This window comes from Pelodiscus sinensis, chromosome 11 (genome assembly GCF_052426305.1).
Source record: "Pelodiscus sinensis isolate ZL-2025 chromosome 11, ASM5242630v1, whole genome shotgun sequence".
Taxonomy (NCBI): domain Eukaryota; kingdom Metazoa; phylum Chordata; order Testudines; family Trionychidae; genus Pelodiscus; species Pelodiscus sinensis.
Window position 1 is genome coordinate 26,275,539 of NC_143062.1, and position 27,241 is coordinate 26,302,779.

Consider the following 27,241-nt stretch of genomic DNA (forward strand, 5'->3'; position numbering starts at 1 on the left):
ACACGAGGCTGTGGCACCCTCTTGGCCGGCGGAGGCAGGTGGGAGGAGGGAGTGGTGTCTCAAAGATCACAGTCAAGTATTAATAGCGGGGAGGAGAGCGCACACTTTGCTGGAGGGCTGCCGGGCACAGCAGCTCGCACCCCCACGCCAGGTAAGCACCAGCGATCGCGGGAGAGTCTCCTCCCGGAGAGGGGGAGAGCTGCAGCCAGCCAGGGAGCAGAGCAGCACCTCACCCAGCAGGGGAATTACTCCAGCCATCTTGGCATAGGACTAGGAACAGCTCTGCCTGGGCCTCAGCTTCACTGTGTCCCCCAAGGGGCTGAGCTGAGTGTGTGCAGAGCCGTCCCTAGGGCTAAGCCCCAGCCATGGGGGCAGGCTGTCCCATTAGCGCTAATGGACGTGGGTCGCCCATTCGCACTTATTCAGGCTATGCCCCGAATCCTGGGGACAGGGCAGCCTGTGAGTCCTCCAGCCTAAAATAGCAGCGCAGCCATTCCCGCTGGAGCTGCTGCCTGGGCCCTGAAACCCGGCGGGGGGAAGGGCTCTCAGAGCCCAGCAGGGCCAGCTGCATTGAGAGCCTAGGGTGGCCACCTGTCCTGAATTTTAAGGGATCTCCTGCATCACTCTGAACAAGACTTGGAAGCGTGTGAGGACTGTGCTGTGTACTAGAGCGCCGTGGGAACGCACACGTGAGGAAAACATACGATGTGCTGAGGGAAAAGGGGTTTCCCTCAGAGCTCCCTGAAAACAGCCCCTTGCCCCCCCCCCCTGTGGTTTCCCCTTATTTCTATTCCCCAAAGGGGCTCACCCTATGGGAGCCCCAGTTTACAGACCTGGCCGCTGAGGCTTGCTGTCGCAGGAGGGTTCTGCAGTGTAGACCTGCCAGCAGGTGCTGAGCACAAGTCCCACAGGGCCGAGGCTGCCCCTGAGTAAGGCTGGCTGAGCCCACTTCCCTGATCAGCCCAGATGCGGCGAGGAGCCAAGGGCTCCGAAGGGAAGTGTCCCCACCATGTCCTGCTGCAGCTGCCTCCCCTGGGATGCTGGTGTGAAAGCAGAGAGCCTGGTGGCTGCATGGGGGGCTCCTGGCTCCACGCACCCAGCGGACAGCTTGCTGGGGGGCTGTCTGAGGGCAGCCACAGCACATTATGCTGCACTCAGGGCTGCACTGTGGCCCACTGGCAGTGGTGGATATCCCGCCACAAGCAGCCCTGCCGCCACCTGGGCAGGGATGTCCCTTAAAGGCTGGGCGCTCGCCCTGCTGCACTGGAAATAGCATCGCTGTCCCCACTCAGGCGCCGCGAGCCCTCCCTCCCCCGCTGGGTTTCATAGCCCAGGATCTGGCCCACACAGGAGCAGCTGCCCTGCTATTGGAGCACATCAGTGTGAGCCCTGCATGCCCCAGGCTGACAGGCCCCTGGGGAGCTGCCAAGGCCGAGCTCTCAGCGGTGGCCGGAGCGCTGGACTCCGAGCAGGGAGTCGAAGGCCTGAGCCTGTTGGCTGCTGCGCAGGATCTTGTGAGGCCTCGGAGCGAAGAGAGGAGCTGGGCAAGGCCTTGCCATTCGCATAGCCACATGGGCTCTGCCTCATTCCACTGGGGCCGGCCTGGGACTAGGCCTGGCCCTGCCCTCTGAGTGAACAGCTGCCATCTAGCTGAGGTCCTGGCCTGTGTGAGATGGTGCAGCCGCTTGCACCCTGGGCCAAGAGACATGGTCACTCTCTGGAGCAGGCCCTGCTGCTTGAACGATAGCGCCTCCCACTGCCCTGCAGCCGCAGCTTAGCAATGGCAAGATGAGCCTCCTGTGACCCCGCCAGGGAAACCAGGCTCAGCCTGCTGAAATGGAGGCTCTGGGGTTGCCGCTCTGGCCCCTTTCATCAGCACGGAACGCATGGCAATTAAAAACCCCTGCTAATTCTGACTGGAGAGAGGCTGGGGGTGCACAGGTGTAACCACTGGCAGGCAGAGTCAAACCTGGGCCTGTTGGACCTCAGTGTAGGAGTTTCTACAGCTTGAGCTATAAAGCCAGCTGGCTCGCATTCGTCCTTCTCTCTCGCTGGAGTGGTCTCAGTGCTACTACATGGGACCGTGAACCAAACCCACTAGGTGTGAGGGTTACACAGGCATGTGCACCCAATTGTATATCAGTACAAACAGAGAGGGAGGCATGGGAAGGGTACCGGCACACAGCTGTACAGGTGAGTGGTGGGGGGAGGATACAGGCACGCAGCTGTACAGGTGAGTGGTGGGGGGAGGGTACCGGCACACAGCTGTACAGGTGAGTGGTGGGGAGAGGGTACCGGCACACAGCTGTACAGGTGAGTGGTGGGGGGAGGATACAGGCACGCAGCTGTACAGGTGAGTGGTGGGGGGAGGGTACCGGCACACAGCTGTACAGGTGAGTGGTGGGGAGAGGGTACCGGCACACAGCTGTACAGGTGAGTGGTGGGGGGAGGGTACCGGCACACAGCTGTATGTGTGAATGTTGAGGGAGGGTACAGGCACACAGGAGTATATGAGAGTGTCCAGGGTGGGGGCAGCTGTGCCTGTGTGAAGCTGAGGGCGCAGGGTGTAGGATCACAGCTGTACATGCATGTCTGAGGGACGGGGGAGCCATGGGTATTGGGACACAGTACATATGAGTCTGTCAGAGGGCGGGCGTGGGGGTGCATAGGGACACAGCTGTATACATGTGTCTGAGGGGAGGGGATGGCATGTATGGGGAACCAACCAATGGCTGCCAGTTTAGCCTAGAAAGCCTGTTACGCCTGCTGAGAACAAAAACCCCTCATGTGAAAAGTGCAAAGTCTGCAGGTGCAGGCTGAGCAGGGCTCTGGCCCGTGGCGCCAGGCCGCCTGCAGGAAGCGGAACGGGGCGCCTGTTCCCAGCTACTCAGCGGTGACTGATTGTCTCTGGCATAGACTACAGAGCAGCCGCTGGGCTGGTTGCCCTCGCACTCAGGGTGCAGTGATCCCCAACGGACCGGAAGAGCTGCAATACGTAGTGCACTGATCCGGCCCCCTCCAGCCCCTGGGTCTGCCCCATGCCAGGGGCTGGAAAGGGGACAGGGAGTGTAGGGCCTGCCCCGAAGCCAGGATGCAGCCCACCATCGCCAGGCCCTAGGATGGCACAATCATTTCCAGCTGTGAGGTCATGAGCATTGGGTGGGATGGGACAGGCGTGGCTGGCTGGACTGGAAAACCCCCTGGCTGCTGCCTGGAGCCCTGCAGTGATGTGGAGCTGTGCAGCCCAGGCCCTGCTTTGCAGTGTCCCACGGGCGTGAGATGTGGGGCCTTGGGCCCAGATTCTAGTAGAGCGACAGGAGGGGCAGGGAGCTCTTCCCTTCGCCCTCATCCTGGCGCCTTGTGCTCCCGATCATAAGGTACAGGGGGTGTCAGCTAGAAGAGGCAGGGCCCTGCGCACATCTCCACTGCAGCTGGCCAAGGGCACCTCCAAGGGAGAAGTTCTGCTCCTGAATGCCCTGCCCCAGTGCCCCCAAAGTGAGTGCACCTGCCGGTGTCCTTCCCAGTCAGCAGGCTCCATGGTGGGTGTGACAACGCAGTCGGGTTCCCTCCAATCCTGCACCCCCGTAGCAGCAAGAACAGATTCCGCCAGCAGTAGAATAAAGGGGTTTATTGCTTCTCCAGGATACAGCACAGCATAGACGTGGTGTGGTTACAGGATTTGGGGCCAGGATAGTGCAGACCCCTTGGGTTAGGGGTCTATCACCCCTAGCCCCCAGCTTAGCCTGTTCTCTCCATGCTTCCCCGACAGCCACTGCCCCTTCCCCCCAACCCTGGTGTAGGTCTCCACCTCTTTCCTATTGTCTCCCTCCCTGCCATCAACCTGTTGGACAAGTTGTGGTCCTTGCCTATGTGCCTCAGGCAGCTGTCTTGCTGGGCAGTGCTACAGATACCCGCCAGTAGGGATCACCCCCAGCCCAAACACAGGCATCGCTATGCCACAGTGGGCAGCCCCCAACACTGCTGAAATCCCTGCACCCCACTGAGCCCCGGCTCTCTCCTGCCCCCATGGCTGGGCCTATTCTTGGCTCCTTGGTGAGAGTCTAACTGTGGGTGTGCGCAAGGTCACTCGAACCCCCTGGATCTCTCAGCGGCTTTAGACTCTGGCAATGGGCTGGTGGAGCCAGGAACAGCTCCCCAAGGAGCTCCAGTGACCGGGAGCTGGGCCAGAGGGACTCTAGGTTGAACTGGTTGAACTGGCCTCCAAGCAGTGGTGGCAGGACATGGGCATCCTCCGTGGGGCCGTAGCATTGCCAGCACTCAGCCCATCTTCCCTTCTCAACTCAGCCTGAAGGACGCACCCGGGTGCAGGTGGGGTTGGTGCCATGGTGATGGAGCAGAGCGAGCTGCAGCACCGCCCCTGGGCGTCCCAGGCAGACAGCAAGGTGCTGAGCGAGGCTGAGCTTGAAGAAATTGCACCAAGAACCCGGGCTCCGCAGCCCTCTCTCTGCAGCAGGCTCCGGGACGCAAGGTAGGAGGGGACTTTGTACAGCTCCCCATCACTGGTGCGAGGTGTAGGGCTGGAGAGGGGGAAGTGGTGCAAGAAGGGCAGTGGCGCTGCCCCATGGGTTGCTGATAGAGGTTTTCCAACCCCGTTTTGCCTTTGCCTGGCCAAACTCCCAGTCTCCAAATGCCAGGGCCTGGGGCCAAAATGGCTCTTTTCCGCAGGACAGAGTACTGTGCTTGGGACTGCCCAGTACCAGGCCCCAACGCTGGGGCCAGAGCAGGGGGAAGGGTGTAAAAGCACCGGCCCTTGGGGTGGGATGGACCCACGCCATGCTCGCTCTTTGGCCCTTGCTCTCTGGTGCTGCCAGGCCTGTTACTCCTTGACTCCACAGGCAGCCAAGTGCCAGCCAGGTGGAGAGTGCTGTGTGCCGGCTGTGCTCCCACTGCATGCTGGCCTCAGGGCCAGGAAGGCCAGTGATGCCCTGGGCCAGTACCCTGCACGGGCCTTTGCCACCACAGTACGTCAGCTTGGCAAGGTGCTTCTAAAGCTGCAGTTTGGTTCGCCAGCTCCTACTGAAGGGGCCTGTCAGAGAGGGGTGTTTGGGGAGTCCCAGGGTCCTGCAGGGGGGTGATTGAGATGGACTTGAGCTCATGTCATAGCGCATTCAGCACATTTAGTGAGGGAATAGGAGGACTCTGCCCAGGCATGGATCTCCTTGCTCCAGCCCTCCTGACTCCGTAGGGCCCTAGTGCAGCCTAGAGCCCTCAGACCTAGCTCCCCCACCCCCTCTAGGTGCTCATGTGCTGTTGCCAAGGCCCTTCTGTTCCGGTTCCTACCGATCCTGAGCTGGTTGCCCCGGTACCCGGTCAGAGACTGGCTCTTCGGTGATATCATCTCGGGGTTCAGTGTGGGCATCATGCACCTCCCTCAGGGTAAGTACCCACACCTCTGCTATGGGAATGCCTGCAAACCTGTTCCTCTGGGACACAGCCAGTCATCCCCCATCCCTGTCACCTTGGGCCAAAGGCTGTAACCTGCTGTGCATGCTGAGTTGGCTATACATTTAGGCTACAGCTACACTGTAGCCTTCTTCTGGAAAAGCTTATGCAAATGAAGTGTGGCATGGAATATTGCCTTGCTTCATCTGCATAATTAATTAGCAGCTGCTTTTGCGCAGAAGGCTTTTGCGGAAGAAGAAGCTGTGTAAACGGCTCCTTTTTGCACAAAAACCCCTCTTGCGCAAGAGCCGTTCTTCCTGAAAACATGAGGAAGAATGGCTCTTGCACAAGAGGGGGTTTTTGCACAAAAAGGAGCCATTTACACAGCTCCTTTTTGCGCAAAAGCCTCTTGCACAAAAGCATCTGCTAATTAATTATGCAAATGAAGCGCGGTGATATTCCACGTTATGCTTCTTTTGCATAAGCTTTTCTGGAAGAAGTCTACAGTGCAACCGTAGCCTTAGGGATGGGTGTGTGTGGGCAGGCAGACAGCTGGGAGTGTGTGTGTGCTTGTGTGCAGGGGAGGGTGGAGAGTGGGGCGGGTTTGGTGTTCAGATGTGTGGGGAAGATCAGGAAGCTGGGTAGCTGTATATGGAAATGGAGAGCAGAGAATTGTGGGTGTATGGAAATGAGGGGAGGGCAGGGAGCTGGGTGGGGTGGTATGGGAATGGGGGGGGCTTCCTGTAACTCTTTTGCCTTTGCTGCTGTTTCTAGGTTTGGCTTATGCGCTCCTGGCAGGGGTACCTCCCGTGACTGGCCTCTATTCATCCTTCTATCCTGTCTTCCTGTACTTCCTGTTTGGAACATCTAGGCACATCTCTGTGGGTGAGCAGGCAGTTGGGTGACTGGGGTGAGCCAGATTTGCCCAGGATAGGGGGCCTGTGGGTGAGCAGGGGGTGCTCAGAGCAGGGGGCTGTTAGGACCTTGCACTCCTGCACCACCAAGGAAAGAGAAACATCTAGAGCCAGGAGCGTGGAGGATGAAAAGCAGGAACTGTAATATAACAGGGTGGGGGTACCACTGAGAGGTCAAATCAGGGTGAAGTCCCATTAATTTGTGGGTGGTAGGGAGCAGCCTTCAGGTGCTTTACACCCACACAATTCCCAACATGAAATTAGATGCAGGGTCAGACAGAATTTCTTTGGGGAAACTCACTCCGCTAAAAATAGCAAACAAAACCATTGCCACTGTCTCTGCCTCCACATTAGAGAGTGCTGCAGCTTCAGGACAGCCGGTGGCAAAATCTGCTAGCACGTGGATGTATTTCTTCCCATTTTTGGGAGGCTTTGGGAATGGCCCCACAGTTTCCACAGGCTCTCTAGCAAAGGCCTCCCCAATGATGGGCAGAGGCTGCAGGGGTGGGCCCCCTTAACCCTTTTCACTTCTGGCACAGCTCCCAGCTCCTGCACTACTCTCTCACTGGCCTGAACATGTTGACTCAGCAGAAATTTTATGCAGCCTGTCACAGGCTTTGCTTACACTCAGATACCCTGCGAACAGGCCACCACGAGCCAGCTTCAACAACTCACTGCAGTAACCCTCAGGTACCACAAGCTGCTTGCAAACTGCTGCCTGAGGATGCTTCCTCCTCCCAGAAAGCTCCCTTTATGTCAGCCCATCCTGCATGAAACAGCAGAGCAGAGCCAATAGGTATCACTTCAAATGCAAACATCATACCTGCCTATGAATCGTATACACAGACTCAGCAAAGCGTAAGCTCCCAACAGACACCTCGCTTGGCCTACTTTGTAAAATTTACTTTGGGGCAAACACAGCACAGTGGCTGCAACAATGTTTTGCATGTTCATCTCAAAAATCCAATAACATCACAGGCACCACCCCCCGTCCCATGCACACGGCTCAGACTCGGGCCCACCTGCTTGCCGGTGTCATGGGACTGGCCAGATTCTCCCCACGCCCAGGGTTGGAGGTGCATGTGCCCAGGCTCTCTCGGCGCACACCAACAACACTCAGCTGTTGCTGACCGGCAGCCATGCGCCCCTGTGGGGGATTCTTGCACGTCCCTAGCCAAGCACTCAGAGTGACCCCGGGAGGCAGATACAGACGTGAGCAGCTGGGTAGCTGTGCTGGCTGCAGCAGGGAGCCCCAAATGGGTGATAAGCAGAAGCACTCTGGGTCTGACCCTGCTTGCAAGAGGATACAGAGTGGGCAGGTCTCCGCTACAAATCATCTGCCAGTGCACAGGCTTGAACTGGCAGCTCCCATGACCTCACCCCGTGTCCCTCCCTGCAGGCCCCTTTGCTGTCATCTCCATCATGATCGGCAGCGTGACGGCCTCGCTGATGCCCAACAGCAACTTCCTGGATCCAGTCAATGGCACGAATGAGACAGTCCTCAACGAGACGAGGAGAGACAGCGCCAGGGTGGAACTGGTGGCTACACTCACCATCCTGGTGGGCATCTTCCAGGTGGGCAGGGTGCTCTGGGCCAGGCTGGGGATTGGGCCAGGATCCTGGCTGGGTTGTTTCCAGAGGCTGGTGGGTGGGAAGAGACTGTGTTCACTGGTTTTGGGGTTAACGCACCCTGGGACGCTGACAGATCCCAGGCTGAAAGGGCTGGGCCATCCAACCCTCCGTCCAGGCCTGACGTCCCTGAAACACACAGTGAATCTGAGGGGGGTGGCAGCTCTTTCCCCTGTGCAGCTGGGCTCACACTCCCTGCTCTGTCTTCCTCCTATAGGCTCAGCTGCTCCCATCCCTCTCCCCCCCGCCCCCGCCCCCGAGCACGTATTCCCCCAGCACCAGCACCAAAACCAGCCCTGCTGCACATCCTGTCTCCCAGTGACTGGGCCCTGACTTCATGAGGGTTCATCCTGACACCAGTCCAGAGGCTGGGCTCACTGCAAGCCCCTGGTAATGTTTGTGAGCCCTTCCCAGAGCAGGACTGGGGCCGCTGGCCCTCCCTGAGGCTGACCCGCGCTTTGCTTGTGGCGAGGCCAGTCAGCACAGGGTGTGAAATGAGATCTCCGCTCTCCATTCTTCTACGGTGCACTCAGTGCCTACAGCCAGGGAACTGGGGAGCCCGGGTTCTGCCCAACACAACAGACCTCTGCATTGTCCCCCACCCTTCCCAAAGGGTGCTACCCCAAACAGCCACCTGGACAAGTGCTAGAGATGTCTCTGTGCCACCCTCCCCTCCTTGTGCTGCATAGCCTGCCTGGGGCACACACCACAGTCCTTCAGCTGGGCTGCCCTGGGTTGGTCTGTCCGGGTTGTGCTCCACTGAGCTCACAGGGCAAGCGAAGAGGTGCTGGGCGAAAATGCAAGTGTTTTATTTGTTCCTCAAGAAAACTGAGAGGGAGGCAGCCTTGTAGTTGTTGTTCTGTCCCCCCAGTCTTGTAGCTCTGCTCACGGTGACCTTTATCTTTAGCTACGCTCCACCATCCCCAGACAACATTGGGGGAGAAACCCATGAGAGGTTACCAACCATCACTCTCCCTGCTGGTCTCTTTCCAGATAGCTCTGGGGCTGCTGCAGTTTGGATTTGTGGTCACCTATCTCTCTGATCCCTTGGTGCGGGGATACACCACAGCGGCTGCCATCCAGGTGCTGGCCTCCCAGCTGAAGTACGTCTTTGGGGTGGAGGTGGCTGAGCAGTCAGGGCCACTATCCATGTTCACTGTAAGTAGAGGCCAGCTAGGGCAGGTGGAAGTGAGGGGGACTTAGCCCTGATCCTACAGCTCCCATTAGAAAGCGCTGTCAGACAAGCACATCCAATAGTGCTGCGCACAGTTTGGGGAACCCCTGGGAATCCCCAGTAACAAATATACTGCTGACTGCAGGCATTCTTAGGGCCCCTCACTCAGTTTTACCCTTGTTGACTTTTATGGGAATTTGTCTGAATCAGGAGCTTGGGTGTGCTCCGTTTGTTCTATGCAGAAAACAAAGGAACATCTGATAGGGACAAAATTCTGTATTTACTCTCATCTGTGACCCAACCCACATGCCATGTGACATGGAAAGGGACCGCATTCAGCTCCTTAGCTGCTGTCAATGGTGATAGCTGCATGGGCTTCAGTGGGGTCCATTGACTTCAGTGGAACTATGGCCATGAACTAGGGGTGTTAACTATCGATTCATTAACTAATCGAATAGTCGATGGGATTTCCATTGACTATTCAATCAGTCAATAAGGACTAGCGCACGTTCCACTTTGAAATGAACAAGAGCTCCAGCGGGGGCTCTTGTACATTTCAAAGATTGACACACTGCGTGCAGCCTGGGATCACCAGGGGAGCCCCTGCTGGGGTTCTTGTACATTTCAAAGATTGACACACTGCGTGCAGCCTGGGATCAGCAGGGGAGCCCCTGCTGGGGTTCTTGTACATTTCAAAGATTGACACACTGCGTGCAGCCTGGGGTCAGCAGGGGAGCCCCTGCTGGGGTTCTTGTACATTTCAAAGATTGACACACTGCGTGCAGCCTGGGGTCAGCAGGGGAGCCCCTGCTGGGGTTCTTGTACATTTCAAAGATTGACACACTGCGTGCAGCCTGGGGTCAGCAGGGGAGCCCCTGCTGGGGTTCTTGTACATTTTGAAGAGGAAGCGCCACAGCTATGCCCCACGGAGCTGGGGGGGAACTTGCTTTTAATAAAGCTTCCCCCAGGACCCTCTCCTTTTACCCACTCCTTTTACCCCCCCCCCCGCCTTGCTGCCTCTTTGTGATAGAGGCAGCAAGAGGGGTGAAGTGACTAGTCGTCTAATGTGTTGACTAGCCGATAAGCTAGTCGATTAGTCGCTTACCTCCCTACCATGAACACCAGCAGGGGACCTGCCCTGCAGGATTTTTAATGTTTTCTGTTAAATACTCTTATCCATGGCAGAATCCAGTCCAACTGCTTTCCCGGGGGAGCAGCGTTTGGTAATGAGGGCTGTGGTGGGGTCAGACCAGGCTGGGATTTCCCAGCGGAGCAGCGTTTGCTAGTGGGGGCTATGCTGGGTCAGACCAGGGCTCATGGGGACTGTATGTGTGGGGATGGGTCTGGGATTCCCTGGAAGGAGCACTCCCTGAGTGTTCACTGGGGTCAAGCCGTGAGGGGTTTTCTTGGGCTGCTTTTCTTTGGGACATGGGCAGTGGGGCAACCTATGGACAGGCATGCAATCTGCATCAGTATTATCTCCTGTATTGCGCTAGTGCTTGGCCACCCCAGGCTCCACCAGCCCATCTGTTCAAGCTGCCAAACATACGTGGAGAGGACAGGATTCCTGCCCCAGCAATAGCTCAGCCGGTGCCCAGACATGCGTGTGGGCACATGCTGATGCTCTCTGGTTCCAGGGGATGTATCTAGTGCATGGATCCTCCACTCCAGGCCTCTGCCTCCTGAACAGATCCGGAGCCATGGTCTCCTCTCCCCCTCTCCCTGTAGGCCTTCACTGAGATCTGCAGCAAGCTGCCCCAGACCAATGTGGGCACCCTGGTCACAAGCCTGATTGCCATGGCCACCATCGTGGCTGTCAAGATGCTCAGTGCCAAGCTCTCCTCCAAGCTCCCCATGCCCATCCCCATTGAACTCATCACGGTAAGGAGGGGGTGTCATGGACAGCACAGCCCCTGGAGCACTCAGCCCCGTGGGGTGTCCACACGTGGGAGGCGCCACAAAGCAGGGGCTCAGCCATTTGCTAGATGCCTGCACAGGTTGTTGTTTAATGCCTGTCCCTTCCTCCCTCGTGTTAGTGCTTCGTCTCCTCCGGTGTGGCTGGGAAGTTTTGACACTCGGGTAGGTCAGGCAGCGGGGCCCGAAGATGGTCAGCTTTTGGCCTTGTCTCATCTCTGGTGTTCCAGAGGCAAGCCTCAGTTTTCCTAGAATGCATTCCCCAGCGGGTGTGTGCTGGGGCTGGCCAGGGAGGGAGCTCTCTCTAGCTGAGACTTCCCTGGGATTGTCCAAGGTAGGGGTTCTCAAACTGGGGGTCATGGCCCCTCAGGGGGTTGCAAGGTGGTCACATGGGGGTTGCATGCTGCCAGCTCTGTGGTACTGACAGTCCTGAGCCCCCATTAAATTATATTAATCCCCCCTCCATTTCCAGTGTGTAAAGGGAGGCCACACCTAGGCTATGTCTACACTGCAGCCTTTTACAGGCAGAGAGTATGCTAATGAAGCACTCATTAGCATTTGTCATGCTGTCATTAGCATATTCTCCGCCAATGCTTTTTGCGCAAGAGGTTTTTGCGCAAAAATAAGCAGTGTAGACGGTTCCGTTTTGCACAAAAAACTCCTGCTCAAAATCCTTATGCCTCAAAAAAGGTGTTCAGGATCTTGCACAAAAGGGTTTTTTTGTGCAAAACGGACCCATCTACATGGCTTGTTTTTGCGCAAAAACCTCTTGCGCAAAAAGCATCAGCACAAAATATGGAAATGACAGCGTGACAAATGCTAATGAGCACTTCATTAGCATACTCTCTGCTGGCAAAAGGCCGCAGTGTAGACGTAGCCCCAGAGCCTTGCTGTGTGGACCAGTACAAACAGTTTGAAAGCCTGTGGTGGAAGGAGAGCAGTTTTTGCTGGCAGATTTATGGCTTCACCGTGTTTTGGTGTCTCAGCCAGCAATTCCTCTGGCTCTGGGGGTGACAACTGCATTCAGAGCCCAGAGGGGCAGCCCTGTGGCTTTCCATCTGCAGGTTCCCTGGTTAAATCTAGCCCAGGCTAGCAATGTTTGCTGGCGGTGTGTAATGAGTTCAGTTCCTACTAGAGAGCCTTCTCCTCTGCAGCACAAAACCTCAACCAGACTTGAGAGGCCCCTGCTTGTCTCTGGGTGCAATGGGTCGTGGGATCGAGCTGCCCAGGGGGCGGCAGGTGCTGGCAGGGCCCCTCTGCTCTCTGTCTCTGTCCCATCCCCTCCTTAAACTCTTTACCTGGTCAGGTTTGTGGCAAGCTGTTCCTGGTCCAGTCTGGGGGTTTTGTGGCCTGTTGAATCTTGGCCCTGGGGCCCTTCCCTTGGATGAGGGAGGCACTTAGTTATGGCGTTTCCAGCTAGGCTGGGTCCTTTCATTGACCCCTCTGAGGAGGGCCCTGAGCAGACCTGCAGGCCTCTGCCCTTGTCTAGCAGGCTTGTGGGGGGGAGGGAGGGGAGCTGTGTGGCAGGGATATTCTTTGCTTCGCACTGTCCCTTCTTTTCAGATCATCGTTTCCACGGGGATCTCCTATGGAGCCGGCCTGAAGGCCAAGTTTGGGATTGCTGTTGTGGGCGACATCCCCAGTGGGTGAGTGAGGGCGCCGCCCGGGCTCTGTAGCCGGCATTTCATTATGGGCAGGGAATGGCACAACTTTTCGGCTGCAGCCTCCACGGGATTGGGGATTGTGGGGTGGGGCGGTGCCAGGAGGCTGGGCTGTCGTCCCTGAGGGCAACGTCCTTTCCAGCAAGGTTTCCCTTCTCTTGGCTGCAGGATGAAACCACCAGTGGCTCCCAACCCCAGCTACTTTGGGCAGATGGTGGGCAATGCCTTTGCCATTGCTGTGGTCAGCTATGCCATCTGCATCTCCCTGGGCAAGATCTTTGCCCTGAAACACGGCTACAAGGTGAACAGTAACCAGGTGAGAAACAGTGTTCTCTCTCATTTTTTCCATCCATGCATGGAATAAATTTTGTTATGTGCACTGAGGCATGTACAGATGTGCACCACCAATAGAAACATATGCTGCTGGCTTCAGTCGGGCAGTATTTGAATCTCTCCTTGGTGGCCACCCCAACACTCAGCTTAAAGGAAACATTGGTGAGGACCCTAATACGCTCTGGGTGCTACCCTCCAGCTTCTTTTCCCCTTTTTTTATTCTTGTTTTTGTTATCAGCACCTGTATTCCCCAGGAATCTGAGTCTAGGCAGTGCCTGCCCCTCTCTTCAGGGGCTCTGTTCTGCTCTGCCCAAGCAAAGGCTGGCTCCTCCATGCAGTTCCTGACCCCTTGTCCTGCTTTGCCCCTTGCAGGAGCTGATAGCCATGGGGATTTGTAATTTCATGGGCGGCTTTTTCCAGTGTTTCAGCATCAGTGGCTCCATGTCCCGGACCCTGGTGCAGGAGAGCACTGGAGGGAACAGTCAGGTGAGTCTGTGCAGCTGGTGTTCCTATTCATTTCAGCCCTGAGAAGTATTCCAGCATGAGGCAAGGAACCTTCCCTATTATCTCTGGTCTGACTGGGAAAACCCCAGGAAGGGGCTCTGGAGAGCCAGGGATGGTGTTAACCTATGGTGACTGGGCAGAACTTCCCCATTGTTCATGGGCTGGATCATCTGCCAGACCATGCAAGTAGTTAAAGGGCTGTTTCTGATGCTTCACTGGGAAGAGAGCTGAGGGCAATGGGGCAGTTCTCGTAAATAACTCCCACCCGCAGAGCAGGGGCTGCCCGTCACAAGCTCTGGCACTTGCAGAGCAGATGGGAACTTTAGAAAGGGCCTAAGGCGACGTGCTGGATCACGGGCCAAAAAGCCTTCCTGCATGAGCTCGTCTGCACCCCCTTTCCACCCTGCATGCTCTCGCCGTGGCTCTGAATATCAGACACTATGTTCAGGCGGTGTCGGCATGGGAGCTGGAAATGTCTGTGCATGTCAGTCTCTTCTGTGGCTGATCTGTCCTCTCTCTCCTCCAGGTGGCCGGGGTCGTTGCCTCAATTCTCATCTTAGTGACCATTTTGAAGATTGGGCAGCTCTTCCAAGCCCTGCCCAAAGTATGTATTGTCTTACCCAGCTGCCTGCCTCTTCACCCCACTGTACGGTTACACTGAGTCTCTTTCCCATGGTAGCTACTGGCTGGCATCGCTTAGAGCAGTGGTTCCCAACCTTCTTTACACTGCTGCCCAGCAAACCCGTTCACAAATTTTGGGCGGACCGGTAACATTTTATTTGCATATTCATTTTGCAAATTATGAATATGTAAATGTACAAATAAAATGTTACCAGCTCAGCAAAAACACTGGTCCCCTGAGCTGCTGCAAACAGCTGACTTCAGCTCTGCCAGCTCCCCACCCCTTAGAACCCACCACCACCAGACCCCCTAGTGCCAGCCTCCTGTTCTAGAGCCCCACTGCCATAGGGGGCCATGTCACAGGGCCATGCAGTCCTGGCCCCAGCCACCAGAGGAGCTGCCATGGCCATGCGGCTCTGACCCTGGCCACCGGAAGAGCAGCCACTGCAAAGATGTGGCTCCGGCTTCCGGAAGAGCAGCTGCTATGGCTATGTGGCTCTGGCCCCGGCCACTAGAGAAGGAGCTGCCACAGCCACACGGCTTTGGCCCCAGCCACCAGAGCAGCCACGGGCCTCCCACCACATGGCTCCAGCTCTGGCTTGGTACGGGGCCACTGCCACCTGCAATGCAGCCTGCACCTCCAGCCCTGGGGAAAGGCTGAAGCTAGGGCCAGGGCCACGTGGTGGCTGCCCTGCTGCTCCTGGGGGAGGGCAGCTGACCCCCCGGGAGCAGATGAGCAGCCTCTGCATGGCTCTGTTGAGGAGGTGGGCAGGCCTCAGAGGGAACACTGGCTGGTGGTGTACCACAGCCCATAGAGCCACCGTCGGCCCGGCAGCCAGAGGTTCATGGACCGGTGGTTGGAACCGTTGACTTAGAGAAGGACAAAGTCCTGTAGAAATATAGGCACCAGTGAATTGCCACAACAGGTCAGATCATTGGTGCATCTATTACAGCATCCCACCCCCAGCGCTGCCCAGCATCTCACAGGTTGACAGATAAGCCCTCATAACCCTGGGTGATGCAATGGCAGAGAGGGAAATGCTCCCATCCTGATGCCTCCAGGAGTCAGCCAGCACCCCGTCCCCTTGGTATCTCCCCAGCTCTTGTAATGACAGGTGGAGTTAATGACCATCACTCCGTTCCTGCCTTTATAAAGCCAGCTGACCCAATGGTCTCTGCCAAAGGGAGTGCCCCAGATCTCACCTTCCACTGGCAGGTCAGTGTTGCCTTAGCAGCATTTCCCTCCCTGCCCTTCCTGGCTGTGGCTGAATCACTCCTGACCTGGGGGTCAAAGCCTGAGCTTCCTGTGTTTGCTCTGCCCCTCCGGTCAGTTCCCAGCAGCAGGACAGGGCCATGCTGGGGAAGGGCTGCCCTCTTCTGTCTAGGCAGGAATCCTAGTGGTGGAGAGCTGGGATGGCCCTGCAGTGCCCGTCCAGCTTTGGGCATTTCTCTTCCAGACCATTTTAGCTGCCATCGTCATTGTGAACCTGATGGGCATGTTCAGGCAGTTCACAGACATCTGCACACTGTGGCAGTCCAACCGCATCGATCTGGTAAGGAACACAACAGGCCTCCATGGGGCCTGGTTCCCCTGACACAAGCCGCAGAGAGCTCTGCCTTTGGAGGGCACCAAAATGGCAGATCTCAGTGCTGCTCTGGTCTGGGTCGGAGGCTGAACTGGCTCCTGGCAGCCCCTGACTAAGGAAGGTGGCAGCTCCTCCAGGACACTTCTTCCTAGGCTTGAACCCACGAGAACAGAATTTGGGCCATAAAAATGTGTTAGAACTGGGACTCTGGCTCTGAACCCCAAACCACCAGGACCCTACAGCGCAGGCATATTGCTACAATGGGCCTGAACTGGAACCCAGGCTGTCTGAATCTGGGTCTGACCTCCATGGCTCAAACCCATCTCTTCCCTCACCTTGCTGCATCCCTGGAGGCTAAGGATGTTAAGGGCTAGTCGACTAGTAGAGTATCTGATAAGCAAATGCTTATCAGATAGTCCAATCGACTAGTCGATTCCTCTCCCTTCTTGCCCCCTCCCCCCGCTGTCTCTATCAGATAGAGGCAGCAAAGGGGAGGAAAAGGGGGTTCTTCAAAGTGGCAGCACCGCATGCGGCACTGCCGCTATGAAACGCCATGGCAGCATTTCAAAGGGGCAGTGCTGCACAGCTCATCCTGGGGTCTGTGTGGCACTGCCCCTTTGAAACGCTGCCGCATTCCAAAGCAGCAGTGCCACGTGGAACCTGGGGTCAGCTGGGGACTCCCTAGCTGATCCTGGGCTCCCTGTGGCATTTCAAAGTGGCAGTGCAGCATGGAGCCCAGGGCCAGCGGGGGACTCTGAGTCCCCTGCTGACCCTAGGCTCCATTCAGGTGCTTCTGCTTTGAAATGCACAAGAGCCCCCGCTGGGGACTCTTGTACATTTCAAAGCTGGCACCCGCGTACAGCCCAGGCCAGTGGGAAGTCCTGCTGACTCCAGGCTCCATGCAGGTGCTTCCGCTTTGAAATGCACAAGAGCCCCCGGGTTCTTGTGCATTTCAAAGCAGAAGTGCCCTTCTGGAGCCCAGAGTCAGCGGGACTTCCCACTGGCCACAGGCTGCAGGCAGAGTTTGGCATTCCTCCTTTGAAATGTACAAGAGCCTACAAAGTGCTGAGTCGGCAAAAACGGTGCCATTTTTATGCAAATTAAGCATGGGATATTTAAATCCCTACTTCATTTGCAATGTCGACCTGCCTAATCTGCATCCCTCTGTGGACAGAGGGATGCAGTCTAGACATACCCTGCATGAGCTTATCCGTTGGAGAGAGCACACACATCAGCCTGGACACTGGTGTTCCCTCCTGAACCCATTTCATGGAGCATCCTGGGATCTCAAACTTCCACCCGGGATTCCCTCTACAGACAGACAGGCAAGGCCTTGTTTTAACATCTCCTCTGAAGACCCCACAGTATGGCTCTCCCTGGGACTGCCTGGCAGCATCAGCATTAGCAGTGACAGCCAATGCTCTGGCCAACGTCACACCAAAGTGGCCAGTGTCTACCACAAACCTGCTCCTTCTTCCGCAACCCTCACTTTACCTTTGTCTGCTACAGCTCATCTGGCTCGTGACCTTTGTGGCCACCCTCCTGCTGAACCTAGACATGGGGCTGGGGGTCTCTGTGGCATTTGCCTTGCTCACAGTCATCTTCCGGACCCAGCTGTGAGTAGCACTGTCCCAATATACCATGCACCTCCCTTCATGCTCCAGTACGACCAATAGCACCCTGCCCTGTCGGTATACTTGTGCACTCCCTGGGGGGCTGCTACTGGGCACATATGAGCCACTGATGACATCCGCACAGGATGAGAAGCTCATTTGCTGAAAAGCAGCTATTAATTCTGTACCCGTACCCACCTTCACCACCCATGGATGAAACAGAGCCATACCCAGTGGAGCTAATAGACACATAAGGCCTTAGCCCAGTTCAGCACTGTGTCCTCTCTCAGCATGGGTCTGTCAGTGTTATATCACCACCAGGTCACTGGCTCATCTCCTAGGGCAATATTTTGAGTATAAGGCACAATATCACTCCCTGCGGGACAGACAGTGCCTTTGCTAACCCTGCTCTCTTTCTGTGTCTCCCTTTAGGGCCCACTACTCCATCCTGGGGCACGTTTCCAACACAGGCATCTACAGAGATGTGGCGGAATATAACACGGTACGAGCAGGTGGTGAGATAATTGAGAGAGTGGCCAGAAGGGACCCTTGGAGGAAGATGGACCAACTCCTTTGCTGCTCGGTGTATTACGCAAACCAGGCCACTGGGGCCAAAGTTGCCCTGGGCAACCAGGGGAGCTGAGATGTGGGACATCCAGGAGTAAAAGGGTTAAAGTCCTTGTCAAGCATCATCCTGTCCAGAAGGAGCGAGGGATTCCCTGTCTCCGGGATACCTCTGAGTATTGGCCTTCAGGGTCTGGCTGTCACCTTCCCTTCCTGCTGTGGTGGAGCTCCTCATTTCCAGAGCACTGCGAGTGTGCCTGGCACCCAGTCCTCCTCCAGTTCAGCTGAAGGCATTGCCAGGATGTTTCCCTGCAAGAGCCTCTGAGGGAGGAAAGGGGCAGGTCCAAGAACCTGAGGTGGAGCAGCAGGAGAATGGAGAGGGGCTCAGGAGGGAGCCCAAAAATGTGGGGGGGGAAGTGACTGTGCTTTCCTGGGATGTCCCGAGTTCTTCCTGTTAATAGTGTCCCCAGGACAATCCTCACCCCTTTGAGGCAGCATCCTTGCCACAACTTCCTCCCTGTCTTTGTTTCCAGGCTGAGGAAATTCCAGGTGTGAAGATTTTCCGTTCTTCTGCCACTGTCTATTTTGCCAACGCTGAGCTCTATTCTGAGGCCCTGAAGGAGAAGGTGAGGCGAAGAATTCACCTCAAGCCAGGGGGTGCTATTCGCTGGTCTAGCTGAGAGGGCAGCACAGCTCCACAGTCCTGAATCTGGGTTGTGCATAGGTTCTCCCTTCCCCTGTATATAATGAATCCAGCAAGGGGCTAATGTAGCCCCTGTCCTCATAGTGTCGGAGCACCTCCCACACCAGCAATGTTCCCCTCACAGCACCCAGGGAGCTTGTGGCAAAGCCAGGAACTGCGCCTCAATTTCCTGAGTCCTTGTTTTCTGCATTAACTGCAAGCCAATCCTTCTTATCCTGCTCCTGAGTTCTGCTCCTACCATTAACTAATGCTCCAAGGTCTCCTCTTACCAGAAATCAAGGAGGGAGAACTCTATTCTGTGCAGGAACAGCTGCAGGGACTCCCTGCACTATGGCCTGGGAAGTGGATTGGGAGACAGCAGGTCACTAGAATATCAGTGGCTTCCATATCCCAGGGAGCTGTATCTTTTGCAGAGCGGCATTAATGTTGATTACCTCATTGGGAAGAAGAAGAAAGCCCTCAAGAAACAGAAGAAGCAGCAGGAGAAGAAGAAGAAGGAAGAGGCAAAGAAGAAGGTTCATCTCTGCCAATTCTGCCTTCTGGGCTTCTCTCCAGGCTGTGTCTCTCTCCTTCCCTTCGTCTCCTCTTTCTCTCTTCTGAGCTCTTTATTCCTTCCTGCCCCCACTTCTCCCTCTTTCCTTAACCCCTCTCTAAAGGCTACATCTAGACTGCAGGCTTCTTTTGGAAGAAGATTATCCGGAAGAGATCTTTGGAAAAAACTTCTTCCGGAAGAGAGCGTCCACACTGCCAAAGTGCATCGAAAAAGCCATCTGCTTTTTCGAAAGATAGCATCCCCACTGAATGGACACTACCTCGCATGTAAGCTGTGATCACTATGGACGGAGTGGCTGCCGGGGAACCTGTGCTTTTTCCTCTTTTCTCCTCTTTCAAAAGAACTCCCTCTTCCCCATCCACACATGCCTTTTTCTGAAAGAGCTCTTTCGGGAAAAGGCTTCTTCCTCGTAGAAAGAGGTTTGTTTACCAATGTTGGAAAAACCCCTCTGTTTTTTTGTTTTTTTTTTCTTTCTTTTTTTTTTTTTCACCGAAAGAAAGCGATTGCAGTGTGGACATAAGTGAAGGGTTTTTTTTTAAAAAATGGCCATTTTTCAAAATAAACTCTGTAGTGTAGACATAGCCTCTCTAGACAGAGCTTACAATCAAAGATGGACCCACATTGGAAATGGCATTTTCCCTATGGGGGAACCCCAGGGCAGGCCTTGGCCCCTTGTGAACATTCCTGAGCCTGACAAGCATTTGTGTTCTGACTAGAGCCACCAGGGATGGAAAAGAAATCCCGGGGAACCACCTGACTCTGGAGTTGTGTCCGAGGTTGGGGAGGAGGCTGTTGGTGTTAATTATTAAGGAGTGAGGGATTTGTTAGCATTTGGTGTGTGGTTGGATAGTAAAATCAAGTGCTTGGGAATTCTACAGTAATGAGCCTAAATTCAATACCAGGACACATAATTAAAGAGGGATTTATATGCCCCCTACCTGGACATGATATGATGGGGACAGACCAGCATACCATCCACAGAGAAAACTATGCCTCTCTAATTTACTAGAATCCTTTGAGAGTGTCAAGTAAAGAGGAAATAAAGGAGACTCAGCTGACAAAATTAATTTGAACTGTCAAAAAGCAAATTTTCTCAGAAGAGACTGTTAGGGCATGTTTACACAGCAGGTCAAAATTCAAATTAAGATACGTAGCTGAAGTCGAAATAGCTTAATTCATCTTTTGGCGTTGTCTACACAGGAGGAAGTCGAAGGAAGAACACTCTTCCTTCAACTTCCCTTATTCCTCATGAAATGAGGGTTACAGGAGTCGGAGTAAGAAGTCCTCCAGCTCGACATTACAGCTTGCTGAGTAGACACTCACTTGATTTCAAAATAACGTCAGTTGTTCTGAAATAATGCTACTGTGTAGACGTACCCTTAAGAATCCTAAGCTTCAGTTAACATTCTGTCATTGATCAAAAGTGGCAGACGAGAAAGGGAATAAAGAGAAGCTAGCTCTTAAATAGCACTTTTCACCAGTAGACCTCAAAGCAGAAGAAGGTTAGATCATTACTCCCATTTTATGCAAGGGGAAAGTGAGGCACATATAACAGACACAGCTTGATTTTCTTCCTGTTCTCCTAACTATCAGGGAGCAAGGGGAAAGTACATAACTTCTGTGCATGCCTCTCATTCCTGATTGGTGAAAGGAAGAGCCAGAGGAGTAATTCACAAAATCCATGTACTAACTCCTCGCTCACTGATAGGGGAGTGGGAATGGGAAGTAAAGCAAGCAGTGTCCCAGTACGCACAGCTCCTGTCCCCTCCCCCAGCCTCCCGAAATGTCCTCAGAAAGCGTGAAGAACAGGCTCAGATATTTGAAGCCAGAAAAACAACTCGGAGAACATTGTGCCTCTCTGCATGGCACACACCAGAAACCGCAACCCCAGGCATTTCTGTAACATATCAGTGCCACATGTTCAAGTGAGAGCATATCCTTTGAGCTGCAGGGTCAAAGGCACCATTTCAGGAGTCTGGGGAGAAAGGTGCAGGACAGCAGCCATGCATATCAGGATGCTGCTTGCTTTTCTTTCCATTCCCTTGACTATCAGGGAGCAAGTACACAAATGTTGTGAATTACTCTTCTTCCCCCTCCTTTCACCAGTCAGGAGTGAGAGCACACTCAGAAGCAGTGTACTTTCCCCTTGCTTCCTGATAGTCAGGGGACCATGGAGAAAAGCTAACAGCATCCCAGTACGTATGGCTGCTGCCCCACCACTTCCCGAAATGGTGTCCTTGGAGGAGTCTTCCCTTATTACTCCAGAACTGTCCATGCTGGCAGCTTTGCACCATCCTTTTACCTGGACATGATCAGAAACTGGATATTGGACTCTGCTTTTATGCTGTGATATATTTTGTCCCAAACCTCCTTGGCAGGGTTGACAAGCCTTGGGGGGGTGGGGGAGGTGGGCTGTGCTGCTACACCAACCCCTTTGTAACAGTGTCTGTCCCTCTCTGGCTCTAATAACAGGAAGCTACTCCTGAGCTCTCAGAGGCATCTGACCCCTGCAGCGCTGACCTCGGCTTTGTAGATGTTGAAATGGAGACCAAGACACAGGTATTTCTCTGTGCTGAGCTTTAGAAGCCCAGGGTCTCACTCACCCTGTGCCCAGAGTGCCTGACACAGCCAAATGTCATGGTAAATGAGATATGGCATCAAACTAGGGCACAGGCATCTCCCACTCCGCTCTGACTGGGGTGATTGGTGTCAGTAGGGCTCAGAGCCTTGGTTTAATGTCTCATTTCAAAGCCCTGTTTTTCACCCGTGGAAACAGATGTTTTCCAAACCTCTTTCTTGCTGCTACCTGTGCTGATACAGCACAGCCAGTCAGCTGGATGCTCCCTGACTATTGACTGAGGTAATCCTGGAGGGCTGCCCTCATCTCATTTGATGGGGAGGGGCTGTGTTTTATTCCCCGCAGGAGCCAGGGAGTGACTGCAATGGATCTGGCCCTGCAGTGGCTGACTCCAATGGAAGCAGGACAGAATTGGAGCCCCAAGCCAGCGGCACCCAAAAAGCCTTCAATGAACCCACTCTGGAGTCTTTAGGTCTCAAAAAGCCCGACCTCCACTCCCTCATCCTGGACTTCACCTCTGTCAACTTTGTGGATACTGTCTGCATAAAGATCCTAAAGAACGTAAGGGGAAAGGCCAGGAAAATGTCCCAGGCAGAGCTGCCCAGGGGACTCGCCTACAGAGCTCTGCAAAGTGGGAGCTTTCAGACACCCAGTGCTGGGAAACAGAGTGTCTCAGCTCTGTTCATCTACTACCAGCTACAGTGAAGTCTCACCTGTCCACATCGCTTCCCATCACTCACTACCCCTCCCTCTGAGCCATTGCTGTCTGTGACAACAGGAGCTGTTATCTCCAACATACACACCCACTACTGGCATTTTTAACATCTTGTGTCATCTGGTCTGCCCAGACCTGTCTGTTGTCAATTGGGCATCAAGATGTAGAGTATGTTTCATAGTCCTAACCTGTCTTCCATGCAGCCTGCTAGCCCACAGGCAATGGGCTACAGGGCAGTGGTATCAAAGAGCAGCCGGCTCAAAGGGGGCCAAGGGGAGATCTGGGGCTATTTGGGACAGCTGGCTAGTAACCTCATACTCCATCCCTTTCTGTGTGTGGTACTGCTGCTGGGCCTGGGACGTAGCCCCTGGCGATAGCAGTCTGTGGAAGGGATTGTCTCATCTCTTTGTGCTTGTGTCCATTACAGATATTTAGAGATTTCCGGGAGTTAGAAGTGGATGTGTTTCTTGCTGGCTGCCATGGTAAGGAGGCCTCAAAGCTCGGGTGCAGCAAAGCCACATAGACCCTCCATTTGATAGCAAATCTTCCCTTCAGGAGGATGTATTTTGTCGAACTGAAATCCCCACCTGCCCTCCCTTGGGGCCAATTCAGGTTTTTGCTTCTGGTTTTATCTTCCCATGTCTCCTCTTCTTTCCTCTCCACCCTCCGATGTTACCCAGATGGAAAATGCTCATAGAACTTGTTTCAAACCCAGTGTGATTAGTCATTCAGATGCTAAGTAAGGATCAAATTCAGCCCTGGTGTAAAACCCTTTGAGGTCAATCAGGGTCGCACCAGCTTCACCAGAGCTGAATTTAAGCTGCCTGAGTGTGTGCATGGGGCATCTTTCCCAAGCCCCATTGAGATGATCAGCCAAAGCCCTGGCATATAAGCTTAATTCCCAAGGTGCAATGCCAGAATCTGTTGATACCCTAGAGATCAGAGACCACATCCAGGTGAGCATTCCTATTTCCCTGAATCCCAGCTTGGAAGACTTTTGCCAGCACTTCCCAAAGCAGAGGATCCCAAAGGCAAACAGCAAAGAAAAGAGAGAGATGGTTCTAAGAGGGTAAGGGCCAAGGCTGTCTACATCAGCCAGTCCTTGTGCTTTCACTGCAGGGTGTCCTGGTGTTTATGTGCCACCTTCTTCTGTCCCCAGTGTCTATCATTGACCAGCTGGAAAAAGGCAACTTCTTCAGCCAAACCATCACCAAGCACCACCTCTTTGCCTCAGTGCATGATGCCATGGCCTATGTCACCAGAGGGCAGGGACAGAGCATGCCACGGCCAGTCACAGTAAGTACAACCTTTCTGCCTCATTTGGGGAAAACAGTCTTCCTGGGAGTCTGCCAGGCCTGCAGACATGAAAGCTATGTTTGTTGCCAGGTGCTGGTCAGCATGCCTCTCTCCACCAGCCATGCCTGCATGTGTGCCTCTCCTACATACCCTTCCCTAGCCAATGTGCTCTCCTGCCACCACTGCCTCTACTGTCCTTTCTCGCCTTGCTTTTCCTCAATTGCTTCACTGTTATGCAGACCTCTGAGCAGAACCCTTCATTAACACTGTCCCATTCAGATGTCCTCCTGCTCTGCAGCTCTGCAAGGAAACCAAGTGCATGCCCTAAAACCCTTCAGTCAGCAGGGGCTGGGAGACCTGCAGAGGGAAACCCCCCGGCTCCTGTGGGGGAGAGAGCAGGCCCGTACGCAGGCATTTCTGGGGGGGGGGGGGGGGGCGAGCCATGTTAGGGGCTGGTGGTTGCCCTGCCCCTGCCATGGCAGCCCAGCCCCACTCCTAGCCTCACTCCTGGGGGAGGAGGGCAAATCACCCCCAGCCAGCTGGAGCACAGGGGAGGGAAGCTCAGTTAACACACCTCTCCTGCCTTCCCCTGGCAGGCCAGGGCATGGGGGAGGGAGGCTGGGTTAACACTCTGCTCCAGCCTTCTCCGGGCCAGCCAGAGCACAAGGGAGGAAGGCTGGGGTGATGCATTGCCACAACCTCATTCTTACTTGGGGGAACAGAGGGAGAGCATTTGCACCCTGCGTACGGGCCTGGAGACCCTTTTTTTAGCATTTCAGCATTATCCATTAGAGCATTTTCCATCTGGGCAACATCTGAGGGTGGAGAGGAAAGAAGAGGAGACATGGGAAGGTGAAACCAAAAGCAAGAACCTGAATATTGCTCTTGGTCCTCCCCAACCCCTGCTGGCTGATGAACAAAGTGTTAATGGGCCGCACTCTACTCTCATCACAATGCAGGGCCTATGGGTGGTGGGGAGGAAGATTGGGAATGTGGATTTATTCCAGGGAGTTGGGGGAACCAAACTAATCTCTTATTATTTGGATTTTAGCTTGATTCCAGCACTAAACTGTAGCCACCAGAAACAGCATTTATTGTCCCCAAAAGCTGAATAGGAAAGAGGGAGCCACCCAGGCATGTTTGCAGAGGACTCTTTGAGCTGGTTCGTATTTACAAGGACAGGTGACATGAGATTCCTTGTCACTGGGAATCTAGCAAACCTAAGATCTTCTACTGCTGAGCATCTCCTTCAGGCACTGGAAACCTGAGATCTTCTACCCTTGGGAACTTGCTTTAGCTACTGGACAACAGGGGGATCTGTCTTAAACATGAAGTCTCCTTCTGTTGGGAATCTTCTCCAGACACAGGAGATCTGGGATTTCACAGACTTAAGAATTCACTTCAGACATAAGATCTTCTGCCCCTGGAAATCCCTCAGAACCAGGAGCCATGTCCGATTGTGTCATCAATGCTTATTAGCTTAGTGTCCATAGCCCCTGTTTGCCTGAGGCTGGGAATGGGTGACAGGGGAGGAATCACTTGATTACCTGTTGTGTTTATTCCTTCTGGGGCACCTGGCATTGGCTGCTATCAGAAGACAGGAAACTGGGCTGGCTGGACCTTTGGTCTGACCTAGTATGACCATTCTTTGGTGTGACTCTTTTCCTTGAGTAAAATATCCCAGGAGAGAAGCTGCACTTGAGAGTTTTCCACTTGACTGATTACTGAGATGATGCTCTTCAGCAGAACCAAACAAGCAGTTCTATTGGCTGTGCAAAACTCCCTACCAAGAGCAATACTGAACCGATCTACAGGCTGAAGGCTGCTTATGCCTACATCCCATTTCCAACTTGTGGATAAAGTAACAAAGAGCAAAATCCACCCTTGCCGCATGGGGCAAGCTGTGAATATGCATAGATATTGTTATATGAGAGAGAACACTAAGATCAGGAGTATCTCTTTTTGGGGTGCAATCCAGACAGTAAGGGGCTGTCACCACCAGCTCTTCAACCTTGGGTGCTTCATAGTGTTGTGCTGTAACTTTGACATTGGGCCCTTCACACACAGCATACAGGTCACAGCCTGAGTGTCTGTGTGTAGCTACAGTCTACCAGCATCCTTCAGTCACACTCATACTTGGTTACCACTTGCAGGGTGACCTAAACACACTCCAAGTACAGGATTTCCCCCAAAAAAATGTTCATGCAGTACCACACAGACTTCACTTGGACAGTCCACATAATAGAGGTCCATTGTCCCTGTACAAGGTCAATGTACAATACTTGCTATTTTAAACTGAATTGTTCAGTAACTCCAGATAAACACAACAGTTGATTAGATTTGAATAAAACACGTTTATTTAACTACAAAGAGATTCTAAGTGAATAAAAGTTAGTAAGATTCTAAGTGTGTAAAAGGTATCAACGTCAGAAGTAGTTACAAGAGAAACCAAAGCTAAATCACTAGTAACTAAGGTAAAATTCTTACTAAATGGTCCCAGCACCAGGCCTGACCAATTTTCAAGTAGAGCCTTTCTCAGAGTTCAAAGCTGGTTCCTTTGTCTCCTCTGCTGAAAGAGCAAAAGACAGAGAAAATATCTGTGGAGATTCCCATCCTCCCTTTTATAGTCTAGTCATCCTTTGTAATGCATTTTCCTGAGGGTTGTCCCTAGATGCAATTCCTACCAGCTATAAAGATGGAACCATGAAGCCTTGTGGTGAAAGAAGTTCCATGGCGTTGGTTAAAATGCAAGTTGGTCTGCTACTGCCCATCATATCTGCTAGTCACCTTTAATGACCCCCTCTCTAGAGGTGTCAGTTTATCCTTTGTTTTTGAGAAATTGGTTTGCCTATTCCCCAGACTTGTCATGACTTCAACTTATGTCTATATCTTCCACATAACATTGCTACATGCACTTCACCATGATATTATTGATCAATGAGTTATTAGTTTTCAAATGATACCTCACAAGGCATATTTTATACAAAGATTATTACAATTGTGTAGGGTGTGAATACTGGGATGCATTCAGTGACACAGAGGTAGTGCTTACTATTTATTATCAATACGTTGTTGTTGTTCTTGAGAAAACCAGAAAAGCATAGGTGCCAGAAAAGAAAAAGACTTAAGAATATCCAGTCCATTAGCTGCCCCAGGCAGGATTGTTCCCTGTAGAATATTTTCAAGCATCCAAGCCTCACCACTTCCTTTAAAGAGCTTTATAGCTTAACATGCCTCGTAAAGACAGGACTTGAAAAATATTTGTAGTCATCAAATAGATTTAGATCTATAAAGGGGTTGGCAGAAGGCAGGAATTAATTCCGATAATTAATTGGCATCTAGCCTGTATTCATGTTAAAATTCTAAGACTTAATTTTAAAACATGATCTGACTGAAAGCCTAATGACCTATGAATATTTTATAATAAATGTGTTTTTACACCAACTAGCTTTTTGTCATTTGTTAATGTGACATTTTTTC

The 27,241-nt window shown here is 53.6% G+C and overlaps 1 protein-coding gene across 5 annotated transcripts; it reads left to right on the top strand.

The window, feature by feature from the left end:
- The first annotated feature begins 8 nt into the window (after window positions 1–8).
- Window positions 9–27,205, top strand: SLC26A6 (solute carrier family 26 member 6). Of its 5 annotated transcripts, none has more exons than XM_075938835.2 (21): window positions 9–151; window positions 4,306–4,489; window positions 5,258–5,397; window positions 6,178–6,288; window positions 7,717–7,892; window positions 8,940–9,104; window positions 10,849–11,001; window positions 12,598–12,680; window positions 12,864–13,011; window positions 13,401–13,514; window positions 14,059–14,136; window positions 15,611–15,706; window positions 17,249–17,355; window positions 17,785–17,854; window positions 18,450–18,542; window positions 19,033–19,134; window positions 21,645–21,731; window positions 22,096–22,311; window positions 22,893–22,947; window positions 23,625–23,761; window positions 24,813–27,205. In XM_075938835.2, exons 2-21 carry the CDS (start codon window positions 4,344–4,346, stop codon window positions 24,834–24,836), a joined length of 2,301 nt encoding a protein of 766 aa, XP_075794950.2. In that variant the 5' UTR covers window positions 9–151; window positions 4,306–4,343; the 3' UTR covers window positions 24,837–27,205. The 5 variants fall into 5 exon arrangements, with proteins under 5 accessions (XP_075794950.2, XP_075794951.2, XP_075794953.2 ...); XM_075938836.2 differs by having other exon boundaries at window positions 13,449–13,514; XM_075938838.2 differs by lacking the exon at window positions 22,096–22,311.
- The last annotated feature ends 36 nt before the right edge of the window (window positions 27,206–27,241 follow it).